Consider the following 17,500-nt stretch of genomic DNA (forward strand, 5'->3'; position numbering starts at 1 on the left):
AATAGTGTGTGTTTATACATTTGATTTAGATGTGCTGTACGGAGCGATACAATTTTCTTATACTGGTATTTTCTGCTGTATCATAATGATACACAATGAAAATAGATTAACATAACATATGTTTTATAGAGAAAAAAAGGTGCTGAGGTAAAGTAATTTATTTATATTTTTAGTATAATTTGGTTAACCATTTATGCACCCAACTAGTAATTGATGGATGTTAGTGGATGCAAATTTCATTAACATGTGGATCTGTTGATAATGTTACCTAATTGGAGTGCAATTATGCTGTATCATAATGTGTTCAGAGATTTTCATATATTGTAAATAATTATTCAAAAGTAGATGTAAGAAATTTTTGCAGGTTGAATTGGATGTAGTGTTATTTTTTGTTTAAGATTTATATATGCATATCTGTAAAGCATCTTCATTACAGTTCATTGTTGGAAGCATTGATTAGTAAATTCATGTTCAGTATTATTATCAATTGTTAGACTTATATCAGGTAAAAAGTTGTTAAAAGGCTGTTTCTGTGCTTAGATAGATGGTTTTGCAGATTATATATTTAGTTATTTTGCTATTGATTTTAAGCCATTGTCATTATCATTAAGGTGTCCCTTTGCTTCCATTTATGTAATATGGTTTGTAAAATGGTCCTTTAAGTTATTACAAGAACACATATATGAATACTATTAAGCATTAATTCTCGCTTTTAGCATAAAAATGAATATTTTCATATAAAATTTGGAGTGCAAAGCAATGCATTGATGATATTATTTAGTTAGAGGCTATGATATATAGCACAAATTAGAATACTTTTATTGATACAAAATTTAACAGCAAGAACTGAAATATGTAAATATTTCCTGTCAACATATATTTCATTTGACTTGTTTCAGGTTGTGCTTATTTTAGTACAGCTTCAATCAGTCAGCTTCAATTTGCATTATTGTATTTATTACCTTCATTAATCAATATCAAAAATAGTAGAGGAAATATTAGGGATAGGATGAAAATATTGTAATGAAGCAATATTTCACACTGAGAAAGATTTTACTATCTTTCATTCTAATTCTTGAAGGGTAGAGGAAATTAGCAAGTCGGTTTTGAAATATGTGATGAAAAGGAGAACCTGGGTCTCTGAAATATCAGTCTGAATGGATATTTTAATCATTCCTTAAATTTTTAGAACAATACTCAGAAAAAGTATACTGCATGAGATTGGCATTGCAAAAGTTTCAGGCAGAGTAGTTTTATGGCACAGAAATAGAATTTTTTCATACTGGGTTGGATACATTTCTTGTATATTTTGAAATTAATAGTATAAAATCTTATGAAAAAGATAGGACTTTTATTTATACCTTATTGAATGAAGGAAAATTATCCACAGAATGGACTCTGCCAACATGAGTGTGACATTCCTTTTAATCATGAAGACATCAGTTGCAGAATAATAACCAAAAAGATCATCATGATACATCCTCTGAAAAATTATACATATTACAATGAATATAAGATACTGTTCTGCAAGAGAAAGAGAGAGATAAAAGAATTTGTTATTAAATTGATTTGCAAGAGTAAACACTTAGATTGACTACACAGATTTCAATAAAAATCATCCAAAATATTATTTTTCAACATTTTGGTATATAAACATATTAATAAATTACATGTTTTATATATAGAGATCTGTATGGGCTACAAGTCAGAAGACCGGGCATGTAGTGTATGGTACAAGTAGACAAGTAAAGTAATTATAATGGAGATTTCCATATTTTATAGACACATAGAAGCTTGTGTTTCCAACAAGGTAGTTTATGAGCATGAATTCCAGCATAGGGTACTCTTGTCTTCACTCTACTGCAATAGCTGATTTCTCATCTTTCTCTGTGAACTTGTAGGAGTAAACTACAAAGCTTATGTACCTTTTTCAGTTGTGTGTTTCCAGCCACCTGACATTTGTTTTCGGAAGCTGTGACAGTCTGAAAAACACGCCCTGCTTATTGCCACTGATATTAGTCTACCAAAATATTATAAAAGTTTTGTTTGAATGGGGATGAAAGTGTATATGGTTGAAGTTGTTATGATTTGAAAATGAATGTGGTGATTCTCTTCCATTGTGAGATGTGATGAGATATTGTGTCATACCTTTACATTGAGTCAGAGTACATTGAATGTTGATGTAAAATATTATTTGAACAAAATATATATTTTAGAAATTGTTTTATATCTAGTGTGTTAAAGGTGTACGCAGAATTCTCTGGATCAAGTTTTTGCTAGATTATATTTTTATTTCATTATTGAAATAGTATTTTGTGTAGTACAAGATAGGATATTTGCTAATCAGATTTTATTTTATTTATTTTTGTTTATTTATTTATTTAATTATTTTTTTTACTGATCAGAGGTTCACAAGAAACTCTACAATTGCAGCTCTACAGCTTTGGGGGTCAAAGAAATGTACTTGTGAATTAGAAGTAGATGAAGTTATGAAAAGGGCTTTTAGTGGCTGCTTATACATATGTTTATCTATTATTTTGTCATGTTAATTTCTTTATGAATTTATATATAAAAAAGTGATAGGTGATACTTATATTTCGAAGATTTGATCTGGTGACTTGTAATGTTGTTTCTTGTTGTTTTTAATTTTCTGTTGGCTTATGACAGATGCTTGTCTTTCGATATTTATCAGTCCATTTGTTTTGCATATTGCCTGGAAGCCTCTGTCTGTGTACTGGAAGCTTGTTATTTATGTATTTGTTATTATTATTATTTATTTATTATTATTATTATTATTATTTATTTATTTATTTTTATTTTATTTTTTTGCTTGGTGATGATATTTGTTACATGTTATTGACAGAGGGTTGCAAAATTTAATCACGAGAACCCGCTCAGTATATTGTCATATCTGTTTACCCAGATAAGTAGGAACAGTATGAAGTATATCGGAGAAATTATTGTTTTTCCTTGCTCACAACAAATACATTTGGATAAAAGATGATTTGATTATGTGGTAGGTAAATAGAAAACAGTTTTATGTAGTCAAAACAGTGTCACAAATCTAGGAAACATTGTGGCCATTTTGACAAAGGATGTCAAAATTTCTAACAGTATAGCCTTTTTTCTATTATATTAATATCTAAGATATACTTCATCCTACCTTGCTATTAGACCCAACGCATTAAAGAATTGACAAAGCAAGAAGAGAAAAATGGCTGCAAAAACCTGAATATTGTTAACCCAATGCTGGTGAAGGAATGTGGTGTTTGCTGTAGTAATATTTTGTGAAATGTCTGCACATTGATGGCTCCACAAAAGCTTATCCACCAAAGAGTTAATTAGTACAATTTCATACCTTGTTACGGTTGTTAACAAGATGGAATACTGTTAAAAGTCATTTGAAGCCCCTGAAAAGTCTTTCTGGATGAATATGCATGCATATCAGGCATAGGTTTGGTAAAGGGTTGTCCACAGTTATTGACATTTTCATAAGTGTACAAAATATAGAGAGGTTTGGTAGGGATTTTACCCCAAGTGTGCTTTGGAAGCGGTATGAAAAGGTCATTCAGTATGGTCTGTACCATACTCTTTCATAAGGGGAAGAGACTTGGGTTATGTTGGTATACTTTTGATTATGTTGATCAAGTATGGCTTCAAAGGAATATAATAACTTGTACATGGCAGGCATACCCTCCACCAAAACCTTTTTTTAAATAGCTTTGGCTAAAAAGAGACCTTAAGCTTAGTTTTAAGAGCTATATCTCTTTAGTTACTGTAGACAGGGCCAAACAACCCTACAACTGTTTAGCATGAACAAAGTGAGCAGGCCCTACTGCTCATGGCACGGGTACTTGCCACCCTGCATTTGGACCCAGTTCCCCATAACATGATTGGATGTCATCTGTTGTGAGAGGGTTAACTGTGCCTCTAAGTGTTATATTAGATAGTTATTAATTTCTTTATTCTCTAAGTATATACTGCTTTCAACAGGGATAAGTATTGTTTAAACAATTATTAGCCCCCTAGTGTATGGTGATGCTTGTATTGCCTAAGCCTGATAACTATCAGTATTTCAGGATCAGTCTTGGAGGCAGTGTTGGTCCACGTAGACCTTTTTACTTTTATGAGTATTAAATGTTGTCATTGTTAGCAGCAGGAAGTGTAACATGCTTTAGATCAGGACAGGATATTTAGTATTTGATGGCAATAAGCTCTATAGAAGATTGCGCATTGTATAGCAAATCGAATAACATGAGTTATGATAGAAGAATTTGTAGTTGTTTTTTATTGAAAATGAAGCATATATATTTTTATTGAAAAGGGGCATTATTGTTTTCAAGATTGATCATGTAAATACACATTATATAAAGGGTTGTATTTTCTGAATTATTTTACCTACTTGTGAGACAGATATTGAATATGATGAATATTATTGTCTGCATGTTTGATTGTCTTTTATGCTCTTGTGTTGAATGGAAGAATACTGAATGTTCAGTAATTTGTGGCATTCTCATTATGTGATATGTCATAAGAAACCAGACACCCTTGATATTTTCATTTAGTATTTGATAGTGTATAGAGAGATCAAATTTTATTTGTATTACCTGCAGAGGATGTCTATAGTAAATATTTTTTCCACTCTACACCCTTTTCCTGTGTTCTTGTTTTTACCAATTTTATATTGCAGGTTAAAGAAACACGAGGAATGTTTACAGGGAAAGAAACTATCTTCAGTTGTTCAAATGCATTATATTTTTGTCATCTCCATCTTAATTCTTTTTATATTTTACATGTTTTATGTTACAGTATTTATTTGTCTTTTTTTAAGGAATACATTTCAGATAATATTTTAAAGAGTAACAGTCAGGTAAAGGCAGTTGCAATTAAAAGCTAATTAATTAGTGGATATGAAATATTAATAGTACATTTGTTTGTAATAATCATTTTCTAGAATATTCAGTATTGAACAAGAATTTGTATTCATACTTATTCATTGACACTTTTGTTTGCATTTGTATGATTTATTAGATTTATGTAGAGAGATTTAAGAAAAAATACAACCATCTATATGCTAATATTTGTGTGTATTCATATGTGTGCATGTGTAAACATGCACATTCATGAATACACACATGCATATACTTACACATTTCATATACATTAATATTGCTGTGAAAAATCAGTAACCTTGAACATTTTTTTTCTTGCAGATGTTGTTATGCAGTGTGAGGGTGAATTAGATTTGATTCATGATGAAAAAAAGAAATATACCTTTGATATTTTCCTCTTTATGAATATAATAGTAATATCTTTTCATCATGTGTAAAATTCATGGGATTCAGTTATTTATTCAACAAAACTAATAAATGTCTTCTGGGCTTCAATATTGACACTTTACTTATGGGTCCTCAGGAGGTGGTGAAGTTAGAGTTGTTGTGCAAGCAACTCCACGAGGCTAGTGATGGAGTGCGCCGGCAAGAGGCAGAAAAGGCTCTCGTGGAGTTTCAGTCCGGTCAGGGCGCTGCTACTCTTACTCAGTGCCAGATGCTCCTTGACCGGGCACAGTCTTCGTACTCACAGTATTTAGCAGCTACTACACTGACCAAGCTTGTATCAAGGAACCCTTGTACACTTTCGCTCCAGCAGCGTATAGATATACGTAAGTTGCAGTGCTTTATTCTTGTACTCCTCTTTTCATTCTCCTACTCTTTTTGAAAGTGCTTTACTTATTTAAATATACCTTTGGAACTTTCAGAAATTTTAAATGTCCCCCCCCTCCAATTATTTTATAGTTTTTTTTATATCATATGATTTTCTGTATATCTAAGCTGATACACTAACCATTAAATTGCTTATTCCATTGTGTAACTTTATTAACATGTATTTATTACATATTGGCAAGTATTTTCCTACTTGAAACGCTTGCTTATTTTCTTCTAAGAATAAGTATCCATTAATCTAGAACTACATTTCTCCACATAGGGACTCAGATTTATAAATTTAGAATTACAGTTATGATGAACATGTTTTTATAATTCTGAAAATTCTGTTTTTGTTATTAATATGAAGTATGATCAATCTTTGCTAGTCTTGAGGCATTTTAGTTGAAGAACTCATAGATCAAGCATTGGGCGCTTTAGATATTTGCTTACGTTTAGAAGGAAATTTCCAACTTTTTGGGGTATTTTCCATTACTGAAATATATTTTTTAGATATACTAACTCATATTGCCATTAGTCTCCTTAACCCTTTGACCTGGATAATGTGACCATCACATCATGGAAAGATATGGGGGACATGAACATGCCATCATGGGAAAACCTAGCTGTAGACCAGGTGATGACGTGAACTTGCCATCGTGAGCATTTCTGCTGAAAGGCAAGATGAAGGAAAAGACTCGCCATGAGTGCTGAAGTCTCTTGGTGGGTGATTAGACTCATTTGGCATTAAAAAGGGGCTTTTGCATTATTCCCATTCATAAACACATGTGGAATGGCTCCAGGGAGGATGCCACTTACATGTTCAACATCATATTCCTGGCTGCTGTGATTGGAGGCACAGGTTTTATTACAGAAAATTTGATATTATGAAAAAATATAAAAAATTGCACAAGCAAAATGTTATATATTTTTATTTTTATTGCACTAAGTTATGGAGTATTTAGAGAGATGACATGGAGTCTGTGCAAGGAAAGCAGTCCATTACTATCGGGATAAGGCAAATCATATGGCAAATGAGGACATTAGAAAATGATGTAAAAGCTAAAAATGCTTAAGTATAAAAAGATTACATAACATTGCAAAGGGAAGGCATAGAGTCTTGTCATTGCACGAGTGTTTGTGTGTGCCCTGCCTACAAGCCGCACACTCCGCAGAATGGCCACTCCTGTAAGCTTAGTGGCTGTAGTTTGGTCCATGTGATTGGTGTAAAGCAACTGGATCCATGGGTTTAAATTCATTATTTGTTTTAGATAAAAGAAAAAAATTAATTCTGTGGTCCATTACATTCTTTTTCAGGCAACTATGTGTTGAATTACTTGGCCACTCGTCCCAAGTTGGTTCACTATGTAACTCAAGGACTTGTGGTATTGTTTGGACGCATCACCAAACTAGGGTGGTTTGATGGACTGGACAAAGAAGAATGGGCCTTTAGAAATGTTGTGGGAGATGTTTCTCAGTTTTTACAGGTATGTTATCTTTGCAAATTAGAGCATTAGTATAATTCTTTGGATTACACTCAAATGCTACTTCGTTATGCACACTGCCATAATTTAATGAAGTATACAGTTTAGGAGAGAATTCTGTGATGAGGGGTCTGTGGAAGTGTGTTATAAGTATAGAATATAAAGGAGGTAATTAGTGGTGTAAATTTTTCTGTGAGAAAGGTTGTATGTTTGTCAGCTTTGTGTCTGTCTGCTATGTATGTTAAAAGATTTCTTGAACCGCATGTTAATTCCTTGCTTGAATTTTCTCATGTAAAAAGGAAACAGATTCTTAATGTTGTCCATATTGTATTATTAAAGATTTAGTGTATTTTATGAAAGTAATGTGAGTGGACATGTGAGCCTTTTTGCCTCTTGTTGATGTTAGAAGTTGTATGCAAGAAATCTTAAGATATGTAAGGCTTTAGTAAATAGTTTATATTTTTTTCATTAAGAATTGTAACCTTTTATAAAGTATTTTTGTTGAGTAACTTATAAGAAAAATTTTGATATTGATGGTGATAATACAGTTATATTTTCTTTTATGACAGGGCTCAGTAGATCACTGTGTCATTGGGGTGCAGCTTTTAGCCCAACTAACTGCAGAAATGAACCAAATATCGGAGTCTGATGCCAACAAGTCTTTGACCAAGCATCGTAAAATTGCGAGTTCTTTTAGGGACTCTCAACTGTATGATATCTTCCAGCTTTCTTGTACACTGCTTAGAACTGCGCTTGAAAATTCAAAGACACTTAATTTCAATGATGAAAGTCAGCATGGGCTCATGACTCATCTTCTTCGCTTAGGTAAGTTACTAAGAGGAAAATGATATACAAAGTACAAAGAAAAAGCTTTTCTCTCTTGTAAAATCACTTGGATATTTGATATTACTTGCATAACACTATTATTTTTTTCTTTTTTCCCCAGCTCTCAACTGCCTCACTTTTGATTTTATTGGCACCTCAGTGGATGAAAGTAGTGATGATTTGGGCACGGTTCAGATACCCACATCGTGGAGACCTGCATTCCTTGACTTTTCTACTGTTCAACTTTTCTTTGATCTTTATGCTTCCTTACCAGCTTCACTATCACCAGTGGTAGGCCATTGAATTTTTCTTATGTGAATATTTGTTAAATAGAAAAAAACATGAAATATATGGATTTTCTCAAATGCCAAACATTTTTTTTCTCTCTCTCCAAAATTGATGATTAATCTGTTTTATTGATGTTTATATTGCAAGAAATGATAGACAGTCAGTTACATAGATTTTAACATGAGGATTGATGTGAAAATGAGAAATAAAAACCTTTTTTAAAATAAATTTCTAGTGAGATTTTATCTTTCCTGCTAATTTGTTTACTTGTTTATTTTCTTTTACAGGCATTATCTTGTTTGGTCCAGATAGCCTCTGTGAGGCGTACTTTATTTAGCAATGAAGAGCGAGCAAAGTTTCTATCACAGCTAGTCAATGGAGTTAGAAATATACTTCAGAATCCACAAGTAAGTAGCAGCAAGACAGTTTTGATTTGTAATTATATAAAAATGCACTTCAGAATTCACAAGTAAGTATCAGTCAGATAGTATTAGTTTGTAAGTATATAGATATTTTTTGTATATTGTTAATGAATCTGTTTATGGGTTATATTCAGTGATCTCTAAATTTACAGTAGGATTTCTGTGGTGGTAATGTTCTTTATCTTGGTTTTAGGGCTTGAGTGACCCCTCCAACTACCATGAATTTTGCCGGTTGCTGCTAAGGTTGAAAAGCAATTACCAGCTAGGAGAACTGGTGACTGTTGAACATTATCCAGATGCCATCCAGCTGATTGCAAAGTTTACTGTGGAGTCCCTCAATATGTGGCAGTTTGCTCCTAATAGTGTGCACTACCTACTGTCCCTTTGGCAGCGAATGGTGGGATCTGTGCCATATATGAAGGTATTTTATAGCTCTTAATGTTCTGTATCATATCTGTAGTAACACCAGTCATATTCTTTCATGAAGATTGTTATATTTTTGTTGTTTTTGCTACCTGCAGATGTTCTAAGAAGATCCAAGTAAATTATAAACAGTGACTTAATATGTTTTCTACTCCAAAGGCAACTGAACCTCATCTGTTGGAGACATATACACCAGAAGTTGTACGAGCATATGTGTCATCACGGTTAGAGAGTGTGAGTGTGGTGCTTCGTGAAGGACTGGATGATCCCCTTGATGATGTCACTGTCATCCAGCAACAACTGGATCAGGTTTGTGATGATGACTACTACTTCTTTTTCTTCTTATTGTTCAAAAGGTGGTATGTTTGGTAGTAAGTCTTGTCATTCTTGATTTTGTTAAACTTGTATTCCTTTTTTTCCCTCTGCTTTTCTCTCTTCCTGTCTCCAGTATTTCCCCCACCACTCTGTTGCTCATTTCTACTCCCATCTTCACTACTTTTAACCCACTTTCATTGTTTTGCCGTTTTCCTCTTGCTTCTGCTCCTAATCTTCCCTCATCCTTTCTACCTCCACCTCACTCTATATAAAAAGCTTGCATTAAAATTGAAGTAAGATACATTAACTCTGCAACCTTTGTTGTTATAGACATGCCAAAAGCAGAAAATAGATCCACCTTATTGGCTCAGATTTGAGAGGAATGTATTTTAAATAGAAGTTTGATGGTAATGATTAAGGAAAGTAAAGATACACCTAACCCTCAGCTATCATAGGTAATTGAGTGCCTGCATGGATTAGCACTATGAAATCCTGTGATTTACTCAAATATTTAGCCTATATGTATATTCTATAAATAGTGTTATGAATAGTAATACCTATAATTTTAACTTTGAAAGTTGTTGCAAAAGAGGAATGCAGATGTTGGATTTAGTGGATGCTCACAGGCAGAGTTCACACCACATTAGTTCAGAGAGGGGTTGCCATGTGGCAGAGGCATCAGGAATGGGTATTGGGTTATGAATGGGTAGATAAGAGAGAATCATCACCTGTTACATCAACCATCTCATCTACATTTTCAACCAGGTTTCTTGTAATGAAATCAAGAAATGATTGAGATACATGGGTGAGGATCGTTGTGCATTTCATTTACGACACAACGCTGTTTAATTGCTTAATGCCAGTGTATTTGCTGTTTTTACTCCTTTTCAACAATCAACTTTGGGTAGGTTTGCATCAGATTATTCATTAATGAATTTGTGAAGTAGATCAACATTAACACTCAGCAGTGCCTGGGAGTGTGTTGGCATCAACCTATTTTTGGGCCTGGAGAGTAAGCATGTATTGTTCACATATATTGTAGTTTTCATTAGCAATATACATAATTACATATTCTAGAACTGATGTTCTTTCTTTATTTTTGTTTAATTTCATATCGTAGTTTCTGTTACTTTTTGTTTCTGTAATAGTTCCTTGTGTGTAAGATATATGTATATAAATTTTTGAACCCAAACAGTGAAAAAATGAAACAAAATTGACAATGCATCTATAGAATGTCAATGATGAAACAGTGAAACGACGAATAATGAGACATCAAATATCAGGGATCTTGCTGACACATGCATTTCTGATGACTCTGTAGTAGATGCAGCTGCTGCTGCGATGGGAAGGAGGATAGAGGGTTCCTTATCTTTCTTCATCTCTTTCCCAGATGCAGGAACCCTCTAACAAGCTTTAGCTTGAACTCAGCCTGGTTCATTTTGCATCCTAGAACCCTGTGCATTGCCAGGAACTTCACTGTTGCCATATCCAGGATATAGAAAAATATCTTTCCAGGATGTGAAGGACTGGCTTCAACTTCCATAACCAATTCCCCTCCAGGTGCTCACTCATAATTGAAGTAAAGTGCCAATGTGAGGGCATCAAACCAATCCCTGTGGGGACGACTGAAGCCTTTGAAAATGCATAGAAAAATATTGGAGACATGATTCAAATCAAGGGTCAAGCTGGTGAATGACTACCTTGACTTGTGCTCCTCCATTTGTGTTTTTTTTATAGCAAGTCAGGGTATTCCACATTTGACTAGACGTCTGGCCATGTTACATGACATCAATTAGCGGGAAAAATAACATGATATAACGTAATACAACTCGAGGTGTGTGTGACATGTCCAGTCACATCACATCATATAATATGAAGTCACGTCTGGTCACATCACTTGACATGAGGTGAGATCATAAGAAAAGAAAAGAAAAAAAAATTGAGAACAGTCTATTATGTGGTTATTCCACTATGACAGTCATATCCATCATCAGTGCAAAGGCGAGAATGAATAAAGAATGATCTATAGTGTCTATACCAGCACCAGGTACCATTAGGTTAAGTCCTTTGAGGGTCCTGTCACTTTGTGCTAGGAGGTTGGTAGCTTCTTTTGTCCATTAGCCATTGTTTGCACTTACAAATAGTAATCCTTCATCAATAGCACTTATTTTTGTGCATATCCTGTCAAGGGCCTGTACTATTTGTTCATTGGTTTGAACAGAAACATTGACCAAAGATTGGTTAACAGTAGCTGATGATTTAATCACTTAGCTTGTTTCAAAACAACTGATGTTCTGAATCTTAAACATGATAGCAGTTTCATGTGCACATTACCAGAACAGTGTTGATAATAATCATGATTTGCAATAGCAAAACATATGAAAGTAGAGGGTTTGAGTCTAAAATATATATATATATATATTAGTATGTATATGTGCATATATATATATATATATATATATATATATATATATATATATATAATATATATATATATATATATATATATATATATATATATATATAATATAATATATGTATATGTATATTTGTATTATCATATCCTATTGCTTCAAAACTGTATCCAATGTAGGGCAGTATCATTTGCTTCCTTAAGATCTCGGTCCGAGCTGTGAGGACCCAATTGGCATTCCTGGAGAATATAATTCATTGTTTGGATTTCTCCACATGTATTGTCAGGACTATACTATATATATATATTATATATGGATGTATGTATATTTATATTATTTTTTTATTATATGGCAATAATAAATGAAATGTTTTCAGCTATCAACAATTGGTCGATGTGAGTATGCAAAGACTTGTGCACTTCTGGTACAGTTGTTTGAGCAGACAGCACAGCGATATCAAGAACATATATCTGCACGAATGAATAATCGCTCACAGCAACACTCCATGGAGGAAATGGCAATCTTAGAAGGTAATTTTGTATTGATAATTCATGGAATTGATGCAACAAAAGTTTTAGATATTAGATAATATTATCTCATATAAATGATATTGTTGTTGTTCTCTGTATTTTTATTCATATTATAACAGGTAATCCTCTGTACTGTGAATGAATGATAATCTGTACTGTAAAGAGAAATAAAGTAAAAAAAAATAAATGATAAGGATTGCATTCTCAACTTCCAGTGGAATAGTGGAGGGAAGCACAGGTTTCCTTCCTCTTCTGCTGTTGCTTTATGACAAAAACTATCAGAAATGGTTTGTTTGCTACTCTTCTCCCATAACGACAAAAACATTCCTTGACATCTTGTGCAACTTCCAGACTTTTTTCCCCTCTTTTGGTCAGTATCATGGATGAGGTCAAGTGCACTGTCCACATGATGGAAAAGTTTTGCAAGCTTTACATTAATTTCTCTATCATTTCCTTCTTTGTAAACTGCTCTTACCTTCTGCTGTTTTGTTCTGGATGCTGTGACCATCATGGCATGAAAAAATAAGGTGGTTCAAGGCCATGGAGGATGCAACTTCCATGTTCAGCATCCTATTCCAAACTGTCGTGTCTGGCAGTGTAGGTTGTATTATAGAAAATTGAATGAGGGGGGGGGGGGAAGACAAATAACAAACTGTTACATTTATTTGTCTTAGTTATTTACTACCAAGGGGGATGATATAGAGTCTGTGCAAGGGAAATGATCTATTACCATGGATAAAGCAAATCAAATTATAAATATGGGCATTGGAAAATGCTTATGCATAAAAAGAGAAAATAACATTGCAAAGGGGAGACATAGAGTCTTGTCGCAGACAAGTGTTCATGTGCACCTGGCAGAGTTGCCATTCACATATGCCTAATGCCCGTATTTTAGTCCATGTGATTGCTGGGAAGCAACTGGATCCAAGAGGTTAAGGTTCATTGGAACTATGTGGTAATTCTGTTCTTCAATCCATATAGCTAGCATTCTTCCAGACTTTCAATCACAGTGCATTGATAATAATTTGCTTTGAGTTGCTTGGGGAAACCAGGCCAAGTCTTCTTTATCTTCTTGTTTGCCTGGATTGTTTGTACAGTTGATTGTGGGAAGTCAAGTGCTTGTGTGACATCATTTAGAGCAAGTGTCATACTTGTATGCTTCCTTTTCTTGTTTTTTTCATCATTACCTGCTGTTCTGGGAGCCATATTGCCATAATATGGCAAAATAGTGGGAAACAGCCCTAAGAACAAGCACCGCATGGGAGAGAGTAGGAGGAGGGAAGACATGTTCAAAATCCTGAGAACCACTCACGGATGCACCAAACATTCGTTCAGATGTTTATATAAATAAAAGCTAAAGCCATGAAATGAATAAGGGAAATACCACAAATGGGCAGTGTAAACCAAGGATTACCTGTATTATTATTATTATTAATATTGTTTTGAATGTTATAATTTTATTATTTTATTATTTATTGTTTATTTGTAATTATTGTACCTATTATTCTTACTATTGCTATCATCATAGTCATAATGTTATGATTATCATCATCATAAATATTATTGTTACTGGTATTTATAATTGTACATGTACCTCTACTTGTACTTGTATTCATATTTGTACTTGTATTTATATTTGTACTTGCAACTTCATCGTTACCTTTGTCATCATCATCATCTTCATCTTCATCAATATTAATACTGTTTTTATTGTAAGTATGATTTTGATTTATATTTTTCTTTGTAAAGGACAACTGACATGGTTGGTATACATGATTGGATCAGCAATTGGTGGTCGTGTGTCTTTCAACACTAGTGATGATCATGATGCAATGGATGGAGAATTAGTTTGCAGGTAAACATTGATAACAAATATGTAAAGTTTTGGAAGTTGGACTTATGCAAAATACAATATTTTGTCATAGCTATTCATATTGATGAATCAAGGTGGAAGTTATGCAATTTCTTTTAATTTTACAGAGTCCTACAACTAATGAACCTGACTGACTCGTGTCTGCCTCAAGGAGGATGTGAACGCCTTGAGTTAGCCACAATCTCTTTTTTTGAGCAGTTCCGCAAGATTTATGTAGGTGATCAGGTTCACAAAACCTCTAAGTTTTATCGCCGCCTCTCAGAAATACTTGGACTGAATGATGAATCAATGGTGTTGGCTGTTTTTGTGAGAAAAATGTAAGTGTTGTATTCTTTATCTTAATTTTGAAATGGTGCATGTTGTTAATGATCACAATTTGCCTCAGATTATGTACAATCTCTTGACTTTTTTTCCCTAATTCTTGTTTCAGCATCACTAACTTGAAGTACTGGGGCCACTGTGAACAGATTTTGACTCGAACCCTAACGCTTTTGTCAGACCTTTCCATCAGTTACAATAGTGTGCGTAAACTAGTGAAACTTGAGGAGGTTCAATTCATGCTCAACAATCACACGGTGAGTAAAATTGTCTGCAAGTGTGCACGGTTCTTCATTTATGTTGTTTCATCTAACCTTTGAATTTGTGAGACTGATTTAATACTTATGCACAAAAGGTTCAAGGGCCAAGTGACTTTACCTTACTTTCATAATTCAGCTATGTCTATCAGTTGTGAATGGCTTTGAAGACTTCTCTCTTTTGAAATAATGTGAAAGCACTTGTTATGACTTGAGTGACTGGAACAGTTTACTTGATAAATAAAAGGAATCTGGGATGAGAAATTTTGGTAATCTATATTTGTCTTCATTTGTGTAACTATTGCTTTTCATTTAGAATCCTTTACTGTATTATTTTATTGACAGATTTTATGCCTGTATCATACTGACCGACCATCTGTTTTTTAAAGTATTTTTTGTATTATGTCAATGGGTAATTTCTTGAAAAGGTGCCTGTGTTTGGAATATTTTTTACTAGAGAAATTATTAATTCTAAAACTTTTATTCCCATTATGTAATATTTCATTTTCATGTTTAAGATCAGATTTTTATGATCATTACAGTTAAATAGACAAGAATACTGATGATGTGAGATAGATTTCTGATTAAGACAAAATTCAGATTCTGTTGCCCTTTATGGGTGGTGGTTCCCTGTGTTTTTATAGTAAAGATAGAAATCACCAATATACTTCATGTTTTATAGTGTACAGATAATGGACACTAACTATCTTAACATTAGTTTGATATAAGAACGGTTATATGATTAACTCCATAGGAAGAAGGTTAAGAAAAATGGTCAGATTAAGGGATTTTCACATATGAGAAGATCATCTTTCTTTCTTCCTTTTTTCTTTATTAAGATTGATTGTATTATCTGATAAATCAAGCAAAAGATTTGAAGTTTATGGAGCTTTTTAATATTTACAAGGAGATAGGGGGAGGGAAAAGGAAATGGAAAAGGAAGGGGAAAGGTGAAGGAAGAGGAGGAGGAGGACGAGGAGGAGTGGTAGGTTTGGAAGAGGATGAGGGTGAGGAATAATGAGAAGTTAGAAGAAAGAGGGAGGTAGAGGGGAGGAGTGTGATCCAGATGGGGAAGAATTGAGACAGAAAGCGAAAATGAAAATCAAAGAGAGAGAGTGAGAACAACAGAGCAACCGAGTGACATTTAGGGAGAAGGGAGATAGAGAGACAGAGAGAGACCAAGTCAGTAAAAGCAACCAAGAAAGGGAGAGAATGATAGCATGCATGTGAGAGAGAAAGAAGGGGCGGGGATAGTAGAGAAAGAGATATTAAGGAAGAAAAGAAATCAGAATTGGGAGAAGAAAAGGATAATACTTAGAAATGAGAGACAGCATGTTAAAGAGAGACTGATATAAGATTAGATAGATATATAATATGGCAAATTATGATAATTGAAGTTGACATTATGACATAAAGAGGACTGAATTTACATTTGTGCAATGTCAAAAATGAGTAGAAATATTGCACATAAAACTATAAACCCATTAAGATTGATAAAAAGTTTGCAGCCCAGAAAAGTAAACCATGCATATTGCTTACAGATTATGTTTGTGATTGCATTTGTGTGGATGCATTTACTGAATGTAATGTTATTTTTGTTGTTTTATCTTTATTTTGTTTATGTTTGAAACTACTGATTAGCAACATAGATTTATTTGCTAAGATTGGAAATGTACTTTTTCATGAAACATGACTTTATATGAGTATAAGATTTATTGTTTTATATAGTTTTTGTTATGTATTTATTTAGTTTCCTTTTACCAGAAAATGTGTTTTATTTGCTTTGTTTTTAGTTGTGATTTGAATATTTCATATTTTTTATCTTTTTGTTTGTTTTTACATTGTATTTTTTACGATACTTGGGAAAAGGTCATTAGACTGCTACAGTTAGTCACAAGCAAGCCAAATAATTTTTTGACTTTTCAGAGAGAATTCAGAGTGCTTAAAGAGTCTGGTCCTCAAAATGTAAGTGAAAGCCACTTAACCTGAACCTGTCATGGAACATTTCCTCTAATTGGGTGCACTTTTGCTGCTATGAAGCTAAAGTGAAAACAACTTATTTGTTTTACACATATATCTATCTATATATATATTCTCCAATAGCTTAAGCCAAATTTTTACTTTAAAAAGATGTACATGTTTTCAAGTTTTCATTGTTTGTTTTCACTATCTTGCTTTGTGTTGGTGCTTTCCAATAAGCTAAATTGATGGGTAGTGTTATATTGTATTATATATAATGTATAGTTTTGTTATATATGTTAATATATTTGCATTTTTTATTATGTTTTTATGAATCACTTGTGATATTCTAGATTTCCACTATTATAGGTCATCGCCTTTGTTACCTCATAATTATTGTCAAAACTTAGTGAACTTCCTCATGTAGGGTATAACATTATATTTGTTCTTTGTTTTCTTTTACAGAGTGAACACTTCCCATTCTTGGGGGTGGGTGTGTCTGTGCAGGAGATGAGAAGTCGGACGTTGTTTTACACATCACTTGGGCGGCTGTTGATGGTGGAACTGGGTGAAGATGAAGAGAAGTTTACACAGTTTATGGTGCCCATTACTAGTAAGTATTTATAATTCTAATGTAGAATTTTTTAAATTTCATCCAATAGAATCAGAAAATGCTTGCATTGTCATTCA

The 17,500-nt window shown here is 33.3% G+C and overlaps 1 protein-coding gene across 7 annotated transcripts in view; it reads left to right on the forward strand.

Moving 5' to 3' along the window:
• The window catches only part of Ranbp16 (Ran-binding protein 16), a 37,522-nt gene that overhangs the window by 7,329 nt on the left and 12,693 nt on the right, over positions 1-17,500 (forward strand). For 4 of the 7 annotated variants that reach the window (XM_070136621.1, XM_070136625.1, XM_070136624.1 and 1 more), the window contains exons 2-14: positions 5,416-5,662; positions 7,020-7,189; positions 7,756-8,011; positions 8,133-8,302; positions 8,587-8,706; positions 8,915-9,142; positions 9,304-9,453; positions 12,250-12,403; positions 14,153-14,258; positions 14,384-14,593; positions 14,707-14,851; positions 16,778-16,816; positions 17,276-17,423. In XM_070136621.1, coding sequence (XP_069992722.1) covers positions 5,416-5,662; positions 7,020-7,189; positions 7,756-8,011; positions 8,133-8,302; positions 8,587-8,706; positions 8,915-9,142; positions 9,304-9,453; positions 12,250-12,403; positions 14,153-14,258; positions 14,384-14,593; positions 14,707-14,851; positions 16,778-16,816; positions 17,276-17,423 — 2,143 coding nt within the window. The remainder of the gene's footprint in view (positions 1-5,415; positions 5,663-7,019; positions 7,190-7,755; positions 8,012-8,132; positions 8,303-8,586; positions 8,707-8,914; positions 9,143-9,303; positions 9,454-12,249; positions 12,404-14,152; positions 14,259-14,383; positions 14,594-14,706; positions 14,852-16,777; positions 16,817-17,275; positions 17,424-17,500) is intronic. The other 3 variants (XM_070136623.1, XM_070136627.1, XM_070136626.1) reach the window with 1 other exon arrangement.

The sequence above is a fragment of the Penaeus vannamei genome, chromosome 22 (genome assembly GCF_042767895.1).
Source record: "Penaeus vannamei isolate JL-2024 chromosome 22, ASM4276789v1, whole genome shotgun sequence".
Taxonomy (NCBI): Eukaryota; Metazoa; Arthropoda; class Malacostraca; order Decapoda; family Penaeidae; genus Penaeus; species Penaeus vannamei.